Source organism: Lissotriton vulgaris, chromosome 10, assembly GCF_964263255.1.
Source record: "Lissotriton vulgaris chromosome 10, aLisVul1.2, whole genome shotgun sequence".
In the NCBI taxonomy this organism is placed as follows: Eukaryota; Metazoa; Chordata; class Amphibia; order Caudata; family Salamandridae; genus Lissotriton; species Lissotriton vulgaris.
This window is the reverse complement of record NC_141698.1, coordinates 859640382-859661945: the sequence shown is the minus strand read 5'-3', so window position 1 is coordinate 859661945 and position 21564 is coordinate 859640382. Positions and strand designations below refer to the sequence as shown.

General features: G+C 43.0%; 1 protein-coding gene across 2 annotated transcripts in view; it reads left to right on the top strand.

Annotated features, from left to right (window-relative positions):
* NMT2 (N-myristoyltransferase 2) overlaps positions 1 to 21564 on the top strand; it is a 273658-nt gene that overhangs the window by 209526 nt on the left and 42568 nt on the right. The window contains exons 8-10 of one of the 2 annotated variants that reach the window (XR_015300715.1): positions 5989 to 6097; positions 7070 to 7240; positions 10082 to 10245. Coding sequence is in view for 1 of the 2 variants with exons in the window: in XM_086941816.1 (XP_086797942.1) it covers positions 5989 to 6097; positions 7070 to 7240; positions 10082 to 10249 (448 nt within the window). In the remaining variant the exon portion in view is untranslated. Of the gene's footprint in view, positions 1 to 5988; positions 6098 to 7069; positions 7241 to 10081; positions 10250 to 21564 lie in introns of both variants that reach the window. The other variant, XM_086941816.1, reaches the window with a different exon arrangement.

Here is a 21564-nt window from a genome sequence, read left to right as displayed (position 1 = left end):
TACATAACAAAGTGTCACCACGTATTTAATGTCTACAATGTTCTTTTAATGTCCTTCTGATTTGGTGTCCGATTCTGCATCAACGTGTTTCGGTGGATACCCCAAATGTTAGGACACCTTCTTCAGGATTATTACATTTTCTCCCACACTGTATGATAACAATCAATACGCTTTTCCAACTTGCTGATATGATTTGCGGTCATGTTTTTTCGTTGTGTCCTCCTTTTGGGACCCAAAAGGCGTTAAAAGGAGGACACACGATCTCGGAAAAGAACGAGGTTCTGCAAAAGATCCCTATGTCTGGTCTAGAGTTTAAACCGAGGACAGAAATTGATGTAATTGCAAAATAGTGCAAATCAACCTGTTTTCCGAGAATATACTAGTCTACTACTCAACTGAACTAACAAAGATATTTGGCCACGTCTCACAATATGCGGTTCAAGCGGAGTCTCTATGGAAGTGAAAATAAAAAGGCAAAAAACTTGACCGTACCTTTGTCGACACCTACTTCTCACCAGTCAATGGATCCCTTAACATCGATATCATCTTCCACACCTCTCGCAGAGCTCAATGGAGAGAAACGTTCCTCACCCTACTCACTGTCTCCACCACCAGGAAATCCGCTCACTGCTTAACTCTCTCCATCACACCTTCCCAACTCTTCCTAGGCAGAACCACTATTACTATCTACAATAACGGGATTGTCCTAATTCAATCCACAGACAGGAACCTGGAACTACTAGACAACCTGTTCCCCACTTTCAAAGAGAACCTCTCCAACCATCGGACCTCCACTCACATCCCCTCCAGTATTATCACCCCAGACCTCACAGCCTCCACCGACAACTCTTCTTACTTAGCTCAGCACCAGAACGACATGCACCTCACCTCCTCCCCCAACACACCAGTCACTCACCCTCCTGCTGCAACCACCCCACATCCCGCAATCACAGACATAAATAACCTCCCATCACACACCAGCCGACCACACACTCCCACCCCGGTGACCCCCTCTCATAATACTCCCACCCATCCTCTCCCCCCTGACACCATAGACCCCGCCCACAACCCCTCTAACCTAGTTCAGCACCAGATCAACACACATAGCGACAAATCCCACACCCTGTCCCCCCCCTCTCTCAGCCCCCACTTCCACACGCTAACTAATCATGCAGAGCACAACACATCTACTATCTTAACTCCCCCGCCCCACGACAGGACCATCTCCAACCTTAACTCCTCCCCCCACTCTCAGCCCTCACTTCCATTCAGGCTCCCCTTTCACCACCATCATACACTCCACTTCCACCCCGCTCTCTCCACCTGCCATGAATCCCCGCCTCCACGCCTCCAACCTCCTCCATACTTCATCCACTCCCATCGCCCCCTTAACCTCTCTCCCTAACACCAACCCGCACGACGACAACACGGAGCCCTGCATGAACACTAACCCTCCCCCCACCCGCACGCTAAGTCCCAGGTCATCCACCCAACCATGACTTCCACCCCCAGCACTAATACTCCTCCCACGCTAGACAAGATTATGTCCTTCCTCCTACAACTCAAAGAAGAAATTCACACCATCTAGGAAGACATGCACACCATCAAAGAGTTGCTCACCACACCCCCTAGATTCGCCTCACTCACCACCACCCCCCCTCTCAACCTGCTACCCTCCCGTCCCGACGACGCTCCTAAGCCACGTCCCTCACACCGGACCGCGATCCATGCCCACAATCGCAACAAGCACAACCGCCGCACTCACTGGACCGCAATCCCCGCCCACAATCGCAACAACCGCCCCCTTCGTACATGCAACCCTCTCTCGGACCTCGACACCCTCTCCCTCCTCCGCTCCTACGACCAAGCTCCCCTAAACCTCACAACTGCCTCGCACTTCCCCATCCCCACAATACACTCAAATCCCCATAGATCCTCCACTCTCAACAACAGAATATCCGTCCCAAATAACCTTAGAAAAGTCCCCCTCTCTCTAGTACCCTCATCCTCTCCAGACACACCCCGTCTCAAATGCACTCTCCTAAACTGCAGATCGGCTTTTAAACACTCCTCCGCCATCGCTGATCTCATCCTAAGATTGGACCTTGGCCTTATCATCCTGACTGAAACCTGGTTAACCGAATCCTCTACACCTATAATGGACATTCTGGTTCCCCCTAACTACCACATCGTTAGGCTTGACAGGTCTGGCAAGATAGGTGGCGGAATCGCATGCATATACAGGAACAGCCTTTCTGTTCTGACAGTTTCCGTGCCGCCCCTACCCTCCCCAACTTCCTACGAATACATCTGCCTCGATATCATCAGTGATGGCAAACCAATATGCTCTCTTCATGGCATTTACCACCCTCCCAGAGACCACCTCATCTTCGCCCAACAAATGATGGGCCTGATTTCAACCAACGCAGGACGACAGCTCACCCAAATATACCTGGGTGACTTCAACCTCCATTGGAACGATCTTAACGATGCGGTGGTAAATAGTCTTAAAAGCTTCCTCAGCGCACTGGACCTCACACAATTATGTAACAGCCCGACCCACGAGAAAGGCTCTATCCACGACCTTATCATCGCCAAAGAGGGCGCTACTCAACTTGAGACTATTCAACCCTGTGACTGGTCAGATCATCATATTGTTACATTTCACATCAATGAAAAAGTCAAACTCAATTCGGTTCAACCCACCAGAACTAAAGTCTGGAAAAGAGACCTGAAAAAACTCAACCCACTATCCTTACCCCCGAACAGTCGCAACCTCCTACTCCCCCCTACTGGTGCTACAGATGTCCAATCCCTGACTGACCACTATCTTAGCGCCGTGACCTCAATAATTATTGAGGCTGCTCCCATGCAGCTAAAAAGAGTCTCCGCTAAAATCTCCAACCCATGGTACGACGGGAGTCTCAATGAAGATAGACGAGCCATGAGGTTGGCAGAGCGCACTTGGAGGACAGCTCCCTCTGCACTACACCTGAAAACCCTGAAGAAAAAGAGAAACGCCTACTTCAGGAAAACAAAGCGCTCAAAAGCAAACTTCTTCAGCCTCCAGCTCGACCAAGCAAAAAATCGCCCTAGAAAACTCTTTGAGTTAATCAGAACACAAGCCAAGGAACAACCCCAACCTCTCAGTATCTTGCACGAAGCACCCTCCTGTGAAGACTTCGCCACTTTCTTTACCCAAAAAACTGACAACATAAAGAATGATCTCCGCGCTGACGCAAGACTCCACAACACACTCAACTGCATAACACCCACCGAACGTAAAAACAATGCAACATGGTCAACCTTTGAAACCTACTCTGAAGAAGAAATAGGCAAATTGCTCAACACCTTGAAACCTTCCAATCACCTCACGGATCCCCTCCCTGCTAACGCTGTCAAAGACTTCATCCCACTGCTCCTTCCTCTCTGGACTAAAATCATCAACAGCTCGCTCCAAGAAGGAACCATCCCTGACTCCCTCAAAGTTGGACAAGTCATACCTTTGCTAAAGAAACCTACTGCCGACCCATCCGACCTAAACAACTACCGTCCCATTACCAATATTCCCACTCTCGCCAAATTATTGGAAAAATGCGTTCAACTACAACTGACTAAACATATTGACCTGTTTGATCTCCTCAACCCGCATCAATCAGGCTTCCGAGCAGGACACAGCACTGAAACTGCCATGACTCACATAATTGACGACGCGCTTCAAATCCTAGATCAAGGTGATACCTGCCTCCTCATCCTGCTTGATCTCTCTTCGGCATTCGACACTGTCAAACATGAGAAGTTACTCGATCTTCTGAGCACAAGAATGGGTCTTTCTGGGACTGTTCTCAAGTGGTTCACCTCCTTTTTACACAACAGGTCGCAGAAATTCAAGAGTAACAACCTGATGTCCTCTCCAATACCTGTGTCGTTAGGCGTCCCCCAAGGATCTTCCCTATCACCAACCCTGTTCAACCTAGTTATGGAACCTCTCACCACCTTGCTTCAAGCATCCAATGTACTTTTTCACATGTACGCAGATGACACCCAACTATATCTCAAATTACAATCCCCCAACGACATTTTACTACTGAACTCTACGATTAGAAGCACCCAATCCTGGCTTGCTGATAATCATCTCAAACTCAATGCTCTGAAAACAGAATTCCTGCTGATCGCACCTCCCGCGAAGATCCCCATCACGCAAACCTGGCTTAAACAGTTAATGGCACTCAATGTCCAACCCATCATAGTGGACTCAGCGAAATCTTTAGGCATAACCCTCGACTCCAACCTTAACATGCAGCATCATATCAGCAAGGCCACTAAGGGAGCGAACTTCCAAATCAATACACTGAGGAAACTTAAACCCTTCCTACCGGCCAAAGACTTCCAAACTGCAGTACAAGCTTTAGTAATCCCGCGAATTGAATACGGCAGCACCGCCCTCTGCGGTCTCCCGTTAACCAGCACTGCACCCCTAAGAGCCTCTCTAAACGCTGCAGCCAGACTCATCACTGGATCAAAAAAACACTCGCACATCACACCTGATCTGAAAACACTAGACTGGCTGCCTTTTGAAGCCAGAATACAGTTGGAAATAGCCTGCATGACACACAAGGCTGTACATCTGAGCTCTCCTGGATACCTCACTCAGAAGCTGTCAATCTCTGGCGGCTCTAGAAACACTAGAGGCACAGACAATCTTCTGCTAAAACCTCGAAGATTCCGGAAGGTAAAAACCTATAAACGCTCTTTCTCAGGAATGGCACCCAGGATCTGGAACTCACTCCCTCCTGAAACCAGGCTCATCTCCTCCTTCACTTTTTTTAAGAAAGAAGTAAAAGCTATTTTTATGGCCAAATACACTTGACCTATTAGCGTGGATTTGGAAAGACCCTACTCCGTCCTGTATTATTTTGTTCGAACTCTATGACTATGTATTTCACCTGAATTATTGTCGCTGCTAACTATCTACGCACACATTTAACTCGCTGTTCGAACTCTATGAATATGTATCTCACCTGTATTATTGATGCTACTGACTATCTATGCACACATTTAACTGTTATATTTGTATTATTGATGTGCTGTACTACTTATGTGTAACCCCACTCTCTTGCTGGCATTACCAGCTGTGTAAAGCGCTCTGATATCTGCAAAGATCCTGTTCGCGCTATATAAAACTTTCAAAATAAAATAAATAAATATCAGCAAGTTGAAAAAGCGTATTGGGATACACTTTGATCCCATGCACTCTTCTTTTTCACCATTCAGGATTCGCTATTTCACTGTTAAAAGTCTTTTTCATTCATCTTAAATAAATGCATTTCTTATACATGATAGTATCTTGTCTTGAATAATAAGGATTGTTTCTTTGGTTACATACATGTATTTTAAGTCTGTAGTATGGTACCCAGAATTATGCTTTTCACTGTGTACTTAAAATGTTGATTATTTATATAAATAGTTGGACTTCATTGTGGTATCAATTGTTAAATTTATATTTCCTTCATATTTAATATTTTTCACAGTTTCCTGAAACTGATTGTGCAATTTCTTATTTTTAATGCCTTTGTGTTCTGACTCATTCTAATTTAAAGCTGTCATGACACTCCTCTTTGAAAAAATGTTAAAAAAATATAAAGTGAGGGAAACTATGAAGCTTCATTTCAGTAAGAGATTAAATACTAAAGATAATCCTTGACACTAATGGTACCGATTTAGCAAGTATAAGTGAATATTTGGCAACCTGGCGATATTTGCTGCAGATGTAAAAATATTGTGTGGTCATTTATTTGTACGGTTTTACATTTAGCTCCAGTGTTTTATTTTTCAGGTAGATGTTCACTTATCATACAATACAATTGGTATATCTTGATATATCTTTGACTGCAACTGGATAAGTTTAATGATGTTTAAACTTCTGTTTATATAACTTCTGTGGGCAATCATGTGTGCTATCATGCTCTATTCGCTATGTTTTTTCAGGTACTGGCACCGTTCACTGAACCCTAGAAAACTCGTAGAAGTTAAATTTTCTCATCTGAATAGAAATATGACTTTGCAGAGGACAATGAAGCTTTACAGACTGCCAGATGTAAGTAATGTTTACACATCAATGATATGTTTTATTGCTCATTATATGTTTAAGTTCAAATTAAGTGACGGACTTATGTAATGACATTGTCAATTTGGAAAAAACACCAGAAAGTGAAATCACTTGGTTGCCATGCTATCATATTGTGGAAAGAAGCTCATACATGGCTCCGGAAACTAGCATAAATTTCTGTGGCCGCTTCAGCATTTAATTTCTGTATTAGCAATCGATGTACATAGTCATCAGCCCCTGTATCACACTCCACTAGTAGTTTTACTGGGTGCGAAACCATAATTACCCTAAAAAAACAGATTATGTGTAATCTGGCACAGTTGTAAACACCACACCCTCCCCGGAATTACCACTCCGACATTCTCCTAATGGGGCCAACATCTTTAATCCAATAACACATTTTGCAAATGATGAAGAGCAAAACTTGTCAATCATCTTCTTGATGTCCAAGACATTTGGTCCATTATTTCTCCAAATCCATGTGTAGTGCTGCATTAGTGTCACCACTAGTTAATCTCTGCATGTCTAGAGTGTATTGTCTCTTGGCCTGCCTCACATCGTCCGTATTTCCTCACTCATGTGTTTTACTGTCTGTTTCAATATTTTGACCTCCTGTAGATGTGAAATCCCCTATGAATTACCCTGCTTTATCCACTGGCCAGCATACAGAAACTTTTATTTACTAACAGTGATTAAACATTGCTTCGAGGCCCTGGAAATTTCACGTTTGTATGTGTGGATGTATGATTGTATTACATTTACTGTCCTTGTGGGCTAGAAGAATGCAGCATTAGGACATGTCACTATGGTTTTGTTACTTATTGATTGCCGCTGATAATGGTTTTGTTTTTATGCTGGCATCGGTTGTTAGGCCACCATGTACATTGCTGAAAGTGTTCAGTATGCCGATCAACTCTTGAATGCTCAAAGATCTGCATTTGCTTTTTCCTATCTTACAAGGTTGCAAAAACACCTGGATTGAGACCCATGGAAAAGAAAGATATCAAGGCAGTACAGCAGTTACTTAATAATTACTTGAAGCATTTTCATCTTGCTCCCTTCATGGATGAAGAAGAGGTTGCGCACTGGCTGCTACCAAAAGACCAAATTATCGACACATTTGTAGTAGAGGCAAGTAAGAAATGGAAAATTCTAATAAGCCTGATTGCTTGTCATACATTCTAACATGTTGAGCACTTCCAGTCAGAAGTGCCAGATCATTTTTAATAAATTGTATAATTTAAAAGAAAAAATGTAATTGTTCTTATTTATTTCAATTATTTGATTAGTATGAAAACCTCTAAATGTATTCTATTTTTTGTAATTTTCCCTATTTTGAGGCCTTGATATGAATTATTCGCAGCCATTAAACTATTTGATGGCATGTGAATTTATACATCATTTTGGAATAGATGGAAAAAACCTTTGTGCAGCATTGTTAAATAAGTTTTCTATTTCACTTCAAAATACTAAATTCATAAAATGACGGGCTATAGTTTGATTACATCTTAACACAATTTGATTACAAATTCAGTGAATAGCTGCAGTGTTTTGTTAGGGCCAAGAAAATTGAGTCACCTGGTCTAAAAGGGCATTAAAGATACAGGAGATGTGTTCCACATCTTTGTATCAAGACCTGATATATTCCCCAGAACAGTTCAGCATCTTTGTTTTCCTCATTGATGGATGCTCTTGTACAGTGGTTTCAAATGCAAGAGGTTTGGATACAGCACTTTTGTGTTTTAACATCTTCTATCTCTATCGACCAGCCCGTCAGGACAATACAATGTCCATGTACAAACAACTGGGACAACTAGTAATCAAGTGTCCAAATACAGTAGTACTTCTTTGTGTGGCATCCAAGAGCTTCAAAGTGTCAGTCACTTCTAGAACTGGGATTAGTAGTGATGTCAGAATCCAGATGGATTTTTAAGAATATCAAAAGTAAGGTTATTTGGAACCAGTGAAATCGAACTCAAAGAACTTGCAAAATCAACAAGAATCATCTCTTCAGAAAAACAGTAGTCCAGTTGCAAAGCATAAATATGCCGAGTAGTGCTATGTTTGAAATCATGTTTAATAAATCTCTGTCCTATACATCAGAGTGAGTGACTGAAGCTTTTTATAAAAAGGTTGCATCTCTTCTCTTTTCAAGGGTACATAATCCACATAAATATTTCCATTTGGAATGGAAACGTAGAGGGGTGTCAGTATCACTGGGCATCCACAGTGGTATTTTTCAATGCCACTGACACTAAGCTAATGGTTTCTTGGTTTCTTTTAGGAGCTCTGTCCTATACTGCAGGATCCGTGACTGAAGTTTGTCTTTATAAAGAATTTGATCTCCTGTCTCTTCTGCAAAACATTCTTGGAAGCACACCCATTTAAAATGGGAGCCAAAGAGTGGTGCGAGTATTCACTCACATCCTATGCCTCTTCCAATGCCACTGACCAAACCAGCACACTTAGCAGTGCTGTATTTCTAGAAAGTGCGTGCTTTCAGTCAATCATCTACGAATTTACTCCAGGAGCAATGGTTTAACCTGCATCCTTGACACCGAAGTAGAGTGCAACCCACGTTTTTACAAACCTCCAAGTTAAAAGCAAATTCTTCACATTGAGGTCTCTCCTGTACCTTCTTCAACCTTATGTATTATAATTTCTCACCCACCCCCGGGTTTGTCAGAACCATAGAATCATTCTTTTCTGGTAAAGAATTACAACCTAAACCTGGACTGTTTTAATTCCATATTAATGCTTTTACCACGCTTACTATTTTTCCTGGAGTCTACGTACACCACAAAAGTAAAAAAGGAAGGTTCTCTCTGAGAGCTACCGGAGTCAGAATGCAGAGGTCAGTTTTTGGATTAACTGGTCATTGTTAAAATTTTGGGCACTTCATAAAGCTGTTCCATACTTTCCGCCAGAATAACAATAGCTAACGTCTGCTTTTCTTTTGAATTCAAATTTGTATTAAAGGAATACTTTAGAGGCAAGTTTCCCTAAACCAACTACATATTGTGTAAAATGTTGCGCCATGCTTGGTGTTAGTGCTTTATAGAAAAGTGATTTGCCTTAGGAGTTTATTACAATTTCTCCCACTTTTACCTGTTCGACTATCACCTTCCTTGATGGTAAAGGGCAGCTTTGGGTCCCTGCCGTGCTCTACTGTCTCAATAGCTCAACCTATTGTTAGTTGATCCCCCTCATCCCAAGTTTGTCAGTGGATGACCAGGATCAGGATGAGTACTAATGCGACCTCAGATTGTCTGCAAAATGTTCTGCTCTATTGATCATTCCCCTTCAAGAAATTTGGGCATGGACATTTTTTTGCCGTTTGTTTTTTCTCCACTAATGTCAAAGGGGGTTTTATAATTTAAATCATTAACTCCGCTCATGCCACACTTGTTAGAAACAGGAAATAGTTATAGGGACAGTATATAAATTAATAGCTCACCACTGACCAATTTTTCTTTTATGAAAATCTTTTTTATTTTTGTTAACAATTTAGCATAATCTAGAAAGTTTGCAACCATTAGAGTTTCAGGGCAATTTAAAGGGGGCTTGTGGATTCTGGTTTTCATGAAATGATTGTGGTGAGAGGACAATCAAATAAAGTATTTTTCTTTCCGAAAAAATAGCTTAGCTTCAGTGTGTTACGGCATCAAATGGTGAATACCAAAATCTTGAAATCAATATTTTGAGAAAAATATCACTGCTTTCAAGTAGAGTACAGTGTTGATGTGGATCCCCTTGTACTCAAAAGCGGTCCATTAATTGCATATTTTGTAATTGTATGATATGGGCGTATATTCTACCTCAACATTATTCCCTCTCCCCAGGGGAACTCTAGCACTATACATCGAGTCTATAGATGTTGAATTTGAGATTGCATGTATTGTGTTGTACAGCCATGAAATTATGTTCGTTCGTTAATGATCTTATGTTTTTTTCTTTTGTTTTCCTCCGCAGAGCTCAAATGGCGTATTGACAGATTTATTTAGTTTCTATACGTTACCATCAACAGTTATGCATCACCCGGTTCATAAAACACTTAAGGCTGCATATTCTTTTTACAACATCCATACAGAGACCCCGCTACTGGACCTAATGAATGATGCACTTATAATAGCTAAGTTGGTAATTATTTTCTCATACTTAAATACTGGTATGTAATCAATGAATACTATTAATGGATATGGAATCTGTTTCACCACAATGGTACGTTCATGTAGGGCAACCCTTCAGTAACTATCTGTAAAACACACAAGATGATGAACGGAATGTTGCACAATGGCAAAACATTCACCCCCAGTCACAGATCTGGGTTTAATCCATCGTTATTTTGCTCACCAAGCCACCCCAGTTCAGACATGGCCATATGCAAATCAGTCTTGACCCTGTGCCTCATGGGAACAGTCCAGCCCGAACTGCCTAGTCATGTCTTTCCTGGACCAGAATCAAGCATCCTAGGACCGGTTTCTGGCTATCAGCCGTCTTCAGCCAGGATAGCTTGACTCCAGTGGCTTAGTGAGCAAGGGACCCACGTCTGGGCTTACCCTTCCCACATAGGGTGAACAGCAAAACACACAAGATGATGGACGGAATGTTGCACAATGGCAAAACATTCACCCCCAGTCACAGATCTGGGTTTAATCCATCGTTATTTTGCTCACCAAGCCACCTCAGTAACTACCTGTAGCACTTACTTTGAGTTTTGCTACTTTTATACTAGATTTCTTAATATGAAAAAATGTGTTTTACTACACAAATGTTCGCAGTAGCAGAAGCTGATGATTCAACTTCTTAGTTAAACAAGCATTGGCAACGTCAAAAGGTCTTGGTATAATGTGCTAACGCATGCAGCATAAGTACATTAAAGGCAGACAAGATATGAAGGGCAGCTACTGTACAGTCCTGTTTTTGTTTCTATTTCAAATAAAAGTTGAATGGTAAGTACGTCCTGATTATCATCCTTCTTTTGTTTCTATCACCTAGTAAGATAGGAAGGACTTTAATGGAAGGCTTTATTTTCAACTGACCGTTTTGGATATAGAAACGAAAAGAGGATGGTATTGAAGGTAAGGAATTCTTCTGTAAGGCCCATCTTTTTGTCTCTATAAAAATTGAGATAAAAACAATCTGTCTTGCTGGCACTCGTGAAAAGCTGTAAAGACCTAAGGAAAGGGAGGAACACAGTGGAGATAACAGAAGGTAGTGGGCAGGAAACAGAGGACCACCCAGGGGAGTACGGCGTAGCGGGATGCAATAGAGAGGCAAAGTACCCTAGTAACAGAGCAGGCCACACAGGATGGAGCTGGCAGGAACACAAAGAGAGCTGTATTTGTAAAGTAGTTATTCTTGCAGCTTAATGCAATCACTCACATAAAGGTGAAAGGATACATCCAAACAGTCAGTAGCATTATTGAAAAGATGGTCAATCCACTAGTCCACTAGTCTGAGCTATGAAAGCTTGAGTCTCAAGCCGATGGTAGAAAAATGTTAGTTAAAGAAAGCCAATGGTTTAAAAGGGTGGATCCAAAACCCATTCAAAGTATGTTAAAAGCAGTATTTCTAGGGATCTTTTACTTTCCTAGCATCTGTTGGTGTCTCAGTGGTGATTTTTACATCATGAAGCCAGCTTAGGTCAACACACAGACAACTTTTAAGGTGCTACTGATGTACTGACTAGCATTATGGCTTAATCAGATCACAGATTGATGCCGACACAAACATTATCATGAACATTCCTGGTATAGTTTTTGATTGCAAAGTAGAATTTCAGTGGACTGACCAATATTTAGGCCATGGAATGACCAGGCAATCATTCGTTGATATGTTGCTAACCTTTTACGTGCACATGTGAACTAAGTCAGACAAAATGTTCAAACATTTTTAAAAAATTTCAAAAATGTCACGGGAACGATCTTGACAGTGCTCTTCCTGACTGTCAAAAAACGATGTAATCTTCTCAGTAGGAGTTAGTGTTCTCCCTTGTTAAACAAACACAAGGCTTCCTTCACTGCTTTCCCTTTGGTCTCTTTAAAAAAAAAAAGGAAGTTAAAGACGTGAAGCACCATTTGTATGAAGACAGATGATCGAACAGGACTTTGTGGTTGTTGGATTGGAGTTCACCAAAATGTTTAGCAGGATCAAAGCATATGTCTACCCTTTCTCTCTAGTGATTAGGAGCTCCTACTCCATTTTAGTGAGTGTAATTTCAATACCCCAGCAGTGACTGAAGCCAAATTAAAAGTTACCCAACAAAACATTATTATTAATGTGGATGTTCAGCTGTCACAGCCTACTCATGTTCTTTGGCAATGCAAGGCAAGACTCCAATGTTAACCGTGGTTTAGTGCTATGTTTTAGGACTGGAGTGATCTATGTTTTAGTTTTTAATGCACTTAGCCTGCGAAATGTGAACCTTTGGGTTTAATAATGACGGGTGCCAAGATTGGGGTTACATGGTTGATGGCTTGTGTTCTGGAAAAATTGGTTGGGCGAGGTCGCTCGAAGGATATAGGATTCTTGCAATTTAGGATGATAGGGCAGGTGAGAAATTACAGGGGGGATTCTGAGGGAAAATTATAGTATGGGTGCAGGTTGAAAAGTGATATTGCATTGTAAGGTCTGATTGTGGCAATCTTTATTATAAAAATAACATGAAGTTCTCACAGAGGTTCTTGTATAGGGTTGGTGATGAGAAAGTAAAGTTTGAATTCAATCACCAATGCTTTGTAAACTCTGAATTGATACATGTATGTAACTCCTCTTCCGATATAATGGATTGAAATATGTCTCGTTATGGCTCTTAGGCATTTCTCTTCTTAAGTGAGAGTGTATTTCACATACAGCTGAGATCACATCCACCCCTTTGCTATGCCATGTTTTCCCGCTTATATGGAGCTTGCATTCACTGCCATTTGGCAAACCTACAAACTTGTATGGCCACTATATCTTAGATTTTTCTTTCACATTCATAGTGATATAGGATTTACACTCCAATACATTATCCAGAATCCTCGGTTCACATTCTTGTCGCTATCATTTCAACTTCATCTTTTGTGTGTTTCTATGTTCTCTTTCCATCCGTCAAGCATTTTGGAGATCAGATTGGTGTTGGTCTTATTACTACGTGCTGTCTGAAGATGTAGACATTTTCCATTGTAAGCTGTGGCATAGTGTCTGCATACATGCTGGGTCCCATGAAAAACTTGGCTTGTTTTCGTATGAGTCTTAAGTGGCACCCGGTCTATCTCAACATTATCGATCCTATAACATATCATATGTGTTCCATACCTTTCCCACCACAAATTCAGTGCTAAACTGGTCTGGCGTTTCCTGACGTGCTATTACAAGCACCAAGTAGTAGATTAGTTGCCTATTTGAGTGGTTATTGGGTAGACCCTGTTCTCATCTGGATCCAAAATTGGAGAATCAAGAGTTGAAGAGGGAGGGTAAACACCTGTTATTTCTCTAATGAGCAATAACATATCTTTTCAGTATATTATCAGGACCTACCCCCATGTGAATCAATGTTACTCTCGGCACAGTTGTTCTAATAAGTGTCTGGACTCCCGAACATTCATTTCAGTCTTATTGGGGCTAAGTGCCATCTGGTCTTCAGTTTATATGCATGGTCTTATGCTGTGCACAAATGGATAACCTAGCTGCCCTTGGCCATATTTTAGTTCAGGTTATTATTAGTTTCTCGAGCTCTAATCTTTTTCCCAATTAGTCATATAATTGTGTACCGGCTGTAGATTACTGTGGTGGTAGAGACTTGTGATGCCTTTTCTTTTTTGTCAACACTGTCTCTTTGAGTTATTTTTCTTCCCGCCAGCTCTCTTACCTTGCCAGTGTTTGCCTGGTGATTTCGCTGAGCCTTTTTGTTTTAAATCTAGGTGTTCATAAATCTATACCCTCAAACAAAGTGTCCCTTGTGAGAATAAGTCTCCTAGAGGTGGTGGGTTGTATTGATTCCATCACCTAAAGCTCATACCTGATAATTCCCTGTTTAAAATCAGGATTATATGTGATTAGCATCACTGGGGAGGGAACGATTATGGCCTCATTCTCTCTTACTGTCTGTCGCCAATACTAAGGATTTGGTTGGAGTGCATGAGGCTTTGGTTGCCTGGTCTGGCTGTGGGTGGGTGCCACAATAGGAAGTGCAGGGAGACAGGGGAAATATTGTGTTCCACTTGTCTTGTACCCACAGTTTTTCTCCCTGGTTATGGTTTCAGTCCAGTTCCTAGGCTATTTGGGCATCTTTAATGTATGTTTTTGTATTTGTAAATCCTAATCATCCCTGCCTTGTGATGCAAAATTATGGGTTCTTAGTGACTCTGGGTTCTGTTCCTACAAACCAAGGGTAGTTTTTGGGGGATTTGGTGTTTTACCTTCTTGTAGAATTTTATGGGTAGCTGGGAAGAAAATTCATAATCATGCTTGTGACTCTTTCCATCTCAGTTATTTCTAAACTTCCCCATTTGTTTGTAAGTGTTTGCAGGAATGGGGGCAGAAGTGGATGTTGCTTCGGTACATGTTTGAGGTCTCCTGGGGTTGGTTTATACTCTGATATTTAATGGGCCACTGAGTTCGTGTGAATTCATTATGTATTAATGGCATTTGACATTCTTTTCTTTGGGACTGAATAGTTTATCTTGAATAAGTAGACTTCAACGAAAGGAACAAGCTCTTCCATTAAAGTTGGAAGGGATGTGTGGCTGTGGGGCCCCGACCTGGACCTCCCACTCCTCCTTTTAGCTAGTTCAGTCACAAGAAGTTGCTCTTTTCTCTTCTTTCTTTTACTGCGGGAAAGGGTATGTTAACAGTACATCATCCATATAAGTACATATTTTTTAAGTCTGTGGGTGGGAGGGCGTTTTGGCTAGGTTGGGTCATTTTCCTTGGCTCGTTATGTCTCTGTGCTCCTGGCTTCTTCCCCGGAGTGTCAGGCGAGCGTTGACCCAAAAAAAGAAAGAAAACACAAAGGGGCTCATGCTACTGTTGTGATTTTCAACAGAGAAAGGGGAAGGGAAAAAGTGCACCACCACCAGAGCCGTAACGTTGTGGGTACCTAGTGTAGGGATATCGGTGCTCACTCCCTGGTGCCCTTTGAACGTGCCCACACCCTTTAACAGAAAAAGTGCATGCGTTTGGTACTTGCCTGATTCCATGACCCTCCTGGGCCGTGGTGATGGAAGACCCAGCCTCCACGTCCTCTGGGAAAGCAGCGGTCTTGTGCGCAGTGCTCCTTGAGCGGTATCGGTCTTCTCCTTCTTCCTCCCGGTTAGTGAGTGGGTCCTGCGTCTTCTTCCCGCCTCCACTCCAGACGCCATCCTCCTATTCTGCTTTACTCCCTTTGTTCGCTCTCCACTCTTCCTCGTGGTCCGGTCGCATTGTTGCCTCTCCTCCTCCTGAACTCGGCTCGATCACACCTGACGTCGTTCTCGCCTCCCACCACTCCTCTTCATGGGGCACGTCCACCCGACGTAGCGCGTCAGCTAGACCGCTACCTCTTTGGGGTTGGGTGCTAGCGGCAGCCATGTTGGGTTGGTCGCCGCTGTCCGATGGTCCTGAACCATCACAGGATTCCTCCGGTATGATAACGAAGCACAGAATGTCATCGCCAAACCCTACCAGCGTGTGTTCTTTGTTGCCTTTAGACATGCCTTTAATCCTTAGGATTTCTGAGAATTCTTTGAAACAAGGGCTCCAGTGACAGGATGAATACCAAAGGTGATAAGGGGCAGTGCTGGCTTGTTCCCCTTGTTATTGGTATTGTTTCAGAGAGCTCTTAATTCATTTTTATTTTTGTTGTTGGCTTGCGGTAGTTGAAGTGAATGTGTGTTTTCATTATTGGGCCCACTCCTGTTTAGTTTAGGACTTCTGTTATATAGTGCCAGTCAACCCTGTTGGTGGCCCTCTCCACATTGAGCGAGAAAAGGACCCTTTTTTAGTTTCTCCTCTCAGCTACATCTTCTAGGGTTATGTCAAGCCTTGGTTTATCACTTGTGTGATGATCATTTGTAAAGCCTGATCAGCGTGACGAGATCATCAAGGGAACAGATTTTGTGAAGTTATAAGGCCAGAATTGATGTGAGGATGTTCACATCACAATTGAATGAGTCGATAGGCCTATAATAAGTGCAAAATGCTCAGTCTTTGTGTGATTTAAATAGTATAATTAAGTTTGAGTCGAGCATTGATTCGGTCACGGAGCCTGTTATTAAAAAGCGATTAAAGACTTGGTTTAATAGACCAGCCAGTCAGTTCTTAAAACGATTATGCGTAGAAGCTGGTGGAGCCTGGGGCTTTCCGACTTGGCATTCTTTTTATGGCCACTTTCCTTCTGTGGTGATCTTGACCTCGAGGGATTAAAAATTAATATGGTCTCCAGATGGGGTATAGTCTTTCTAATATTTGCTTTGTATATGCAGTTCTAGGTTTTTCTTGTTGAATAGGAGTACAAATTGATAGTACTATATGATGTACTCATATTTAACACACCTTCTTCATCTTAAATTTCTTTGATGTGGTTTCTAGTTTGTATTTATCTGAGTTTGTAGTAATCGGTCAGCCTTGCCTTCTTCTCATAATATGTTTGTTTTACGCACAATACATTTTTAGCTGAGTCTTTCATTATTATTTGTTCCTGTTCTCCCCTGACCTTTCTTAGCTCTCCATATCTCCTTAGTAAACAATTTATTTTACTTTGCCCCTCCTTTATTTATTTATTTTTAAATCTGTTTTTATATTTTAATTCAAAGCATCGGCAAGACAATCAGCATGTATACATTCATAGGTTACAGTAATCAGGAATATTTCAAGACATAACACCTCTTTGAATTCCACCACCCACCAGCTGGTCATTTCTCACTTCAAGAGTGGCCCTTCCGCCCCAATTCCCCTATCCTTCTTCAAGTTCCTCATCAGAGCTATCTTCATCAGATTCTGGCATCGGGTCGCATATTTCCCCCCTGTACGTGTTCCAAGCTGCCCATATTTTAGTCCATTTCCGGGGGCATCTGGGGTTTATATATACAGTTCTCTCAGCCGACCTAGTGAGGTCCATATCCTTTACTCCTGCCTGAGAGACATAGTCAGCTGGATGAACAGATCTCACTTGAAGCTCAATAGTGACAAGACGGAGATACTGGTAATGGGGAATCAGTCTCATTCTCGTCCGGACTCTCTATGGCCCCCATGTATGGGTAAGCCCCCAACCCCCAAATCCGAGATCAAAAGCCTTGGATTATGGCTGGACCAAAATCTTATCTGGCTGAGAAATTCCCATCAGACCACCCTTGTTGGCGGAGTATCGTCATGTGGGAGTTGGTATTCAATCCCAACACCGCCCAAACCATCAAATGACGGTGCGGATATGGATCTTCAAAAGACTCTAGCCAAGATAATGCTCAAGCATTATCATAACATTTAACATTTAACACCAGGCCGCCAATGATGGCAGTTCCACAACCCCCTATACTTCGCTTTGCAACTATTAGGCCTAATGTTACCCATGTCTGCCCATGTCTCGATAGGTCATTGGGTTCCCACATATTCAAGAGGCACCTACGCGGTTCTGGCACCAGTGAAACATTTACAGTCTGCGATATAGTACGCACTACTTTCCGCCAGTAGTCTGCTATCATGGGACAATCCCAGATCGTTTGAAAGAGGGAGCCTTCATCCCCACATCCCCTAAGGCAGTACGGATGCTGTGCCCTGCCCATTTTATGTAGTGTGCTCCTGGTGAGGTATGTGCGGTGTAGGATCTTAAGTTGCACAAGCCTTAGCCGTGCTGGTATACCCACCTCTTTTGGTGAGGCCAAGGCTTCCTGCCATTCTGTTTCCTCCATGTCTCCAATGTCAGTCGCCCACTTGTCTCCCAGTTTCTTATTGGGGTCTGGCAGATTATTAATCAGTTTGCGGTAGGTAAACCATGTGGAGCGCTTTGGCATGTGATCTGTGAGCAGTATGTCCTCTAATGGGGAGGCCTCAGGTACCTCTGTGTCTTGTGGTATTATTTCTAACAGTGCGTGGCGTATTTGTATGTAACGGAAAGTCTCGGCATGTGCGAGCTCGTACTGTTGTCTGAGCTGGTCAAATGGAATGACCGTCCCCTTGTCCCACAGGTCACCCACCATGGATATGCCTATGGTGTCCCATTGCTAGACTCCTTTGCTGTTCCTCAGTGTCCACAGTTGCTTAGTGTCCCAGAGTGGGGTTAGTTTGGTAATGATCCCCCTCCATCCCAGCCGTGTCTGTGCCGCGTGCCAGAGCATGACCGTGTGTTTTGTCGGTCCCGTCAGTCTCATAGCTTTCCCTTTATTATATAAGGGAGCTAGCATGTTTCCCGTACCCAATTGTGCCCTATCTGCCATATATGCTGGGTTTATCTGTGGCGCGTGAATCCATTGATTGACAACCTTGAGATGTGCAGCCCAATAGAAAAAGTGGATATTAGGGAGTGCAATGCCACCGTCATACCATCCTCTGTGCAGTTTCGCTTGTGCTATTCGCGCCGGTCTGTTGCCTCATAGTAGCTTCGAAACTTGCGCTGCTATTTGTTTGAATTATTTTAGGGGAACCGGGAAGGGCGTGTTTTCCAGTGCGTACAAAAACCTTGGCAAGGCCATCATCTTAAATAACGCCGCCTTTCCCAGCAGCGTCAGGGGTGTGATTCCCAGTGTATAACATCTCTCCGTAAGCGCTCCAGAGGCGGCACCAGATTCTTGACAATAAATTCCGCTGGGTCCACCGTTATGTGAATACTTAAATATTTGAAGGAGTCCTGGGACACCACCAATGGGCAGCCCGAAGGGAGCCGTGGCGCAGGTCCCTGCATTGTATATGAGACCGATTTGGACCAGTTGATCGTATATCCAGAGATCTTTCCAAAAGTATTGCACATCTCAAGAAGCAGTGGAATCGAATTTTCAGTGTTGCTGAGGTACACTATAATGTCGTCTGCGTAGAGGGAAATTCGGCTTCCCATCCCTCTGCCCACCGACACCTCTCAACAAAGGGGTTTCCCTAATCCACGCCGCGAGGGGCTCCAACACCAATGCAAAAAGAAGCGGCGACAGGGGGCATCCTTGACGTGTTCCCCTCGCCAGCGGCACCGCGTCTGACATGTGGCCATTCACCGCCACACATGCTAGACGTTTGGTGTATAGGAGACGGATCCATGCGCAGAACTTCGGGCCAAAGCCCAAGTATTGCAGGGATGCAAAAAGGTAGTTCCATTCCACCATGTCGAAGGCCATTCTCGCATCCAGGGAGATGACCACCGACTGTTCCAACAGGGTGTGTGCCCGAGCCAACAAACCATGCAGTCGCCTGAGATTGAGCGCCGTGTTTCTATTTGTCATGAAGCCTGATTGGTCTGGATGAACTAGTTGCGGGAGGTGCACCAGCAGTCTATTCGCAAGCACTTTAGTCAGTATTTTAGCCTCCGCATTAAGCAGCGAGATTGGGCGATAGGATGTATATTCGGATGGCGGCTTCCCGGGCTTCGGGATAGCCACTGTAGTGGCCATTCGCTGGTCCAATGGCAATTCACCTCTATCTAGGCTGTCGGTGAACATGTTGAGCAGGTGTGGGCAGATAGTGTTTGCCATTAGTTTGTACAGTTCTATTGGGATCCCATTGGGTCCCATTGCTTTCCCCGGCTGCAGGGATCTAATTGCCTTGTGCAACTCTTCCTCCGTGAGATCTGCCTCGAGCTCCAGGGATGCTTCCTGTGTGAGCTTGGGCATTGTTATGTCTTGTAAAAAGGCCGCTGCCTCTGCGTCCGACATGCTCGATGAGGGCGTGTACACCTCCTGGAAATGTCCAGCTAGTGTTTGCACTATTGTTCGCGGGGCAGACGTGGGACTGCCGTCATCAGTTCGCAGTTGCGCTATAGTTCTAGAGCCACGCTCTCGCCTATCCAGCCAGGCCAGTAGCCTCCCTGCTTGATCCCCCACATCGTAGATTCTATGTCTGGTCGCTGTAAGGGCTAGCGTTGTTTCCTGCCTGAGATGTTCCCTGTTCTGTTGTTGCTTAAGGTGTAGGGCATGGTGCGATTCAGGCGTAGGGTCGGCTATGTGTTTTGCATCAGCTGGTTTTAGCTGTCTAGAGGGCGATTGGACACTTTTTGCAGAAGCCCTAATTTACCTTATGACTTGTGGGTTTGTGATAATTTCTGAGTGGAACAAGTCAAGTTCCAGGTTCACTTCATTTGCGGAAGTTAATTTGCAGAATTCCTTCGTCATTGTGCGGATATATTGTATTGCAATTACTTGAACGGGTATTCAAAAGCACTAGGCCAAGTCATGGGATATGCCAATACTGTTGGTCAATTGTGGACCTTTGTTATTACCATTCCTTTCATTACTTACTTTGAACGTTTCCAAGCAGGACCAACAGGGAGCCTATAGCAGTACAGGGCTCCAGGGTGTTTAGCCATGTTTTATCCAGAACCTGCAAACATCTAGTCTAATTTATGTACATGGCACTTCTAGTGGGTGCAGATCAGTGCCCGCTTGCTGGCATGATTTCAAGGCACTTCCCAATTCAATTTAAGCATCTTTGCCTCAAATATTAAAAAAGTGAACTGGCAGTTTTCCCTGTTATGGACTTTGGTTACCATTCTTATCATAGAAGGTTGATCAACAATTTGTATCCAGATCATCCAATTCCCTAAATTACTTTTCCCCTGTTTGTGCTCGTTCATGTGGAAAACCTTAGAACTGCTAACCGGTTCCCTTGAGCTCAATATCATATGCCAGTTGACCTTAATGCCAAACCAGGAAATGTAATTATGCACAAGAATTGTCTTCTTGCTCAAAAAAGTATAAGTGTGAATTCCTTCTTTTTTCTTTTTTTTTTTTTTTTACAAGACTGAAAGAGTTTATTTCAGATTTCGCTGGTAAAATCATACCAGTTGTTACCTCAAGACCCGAAGTAGTAATTGAGTTTAATTTATTTTTTCAAATAAATACAGGTGAGCTCAAGCCTGACAGCTCGTCATATAGGCATATTCAAGATCTGCAGTAATGATATATTTTTGTTTTGTAGTCCACTGATTACATTTGTAACTGTGAAGGCCTTAGGCAATTTTACAGTTAACCTACAGTATATTCGTTGAAGAAGCAGTAGTATGCAATATCAAACAGAGCCTGGAGTCGTTTCAGCACACTTCAACCTTGAGACTACAGGATGCAAAAAGTGAAACACCTAAATGTTTCCACCAGTCCAGATTAAGTTTTTTGCACTATATGCTCCTTTTACTTGAATACTTTCATTAATGTGTCTGCGCTTGACTCGATCCACAGCAGTGTAGTCCCGATAAGGACTTTGGTGCTCCCCGACTGAAGCCGTCTCTTAATGTCTTTAAATGTAACTCACATAAATGCTGAAACATTCTCTTAAGAATGACAGGCAAGTTTGGTCTTTAA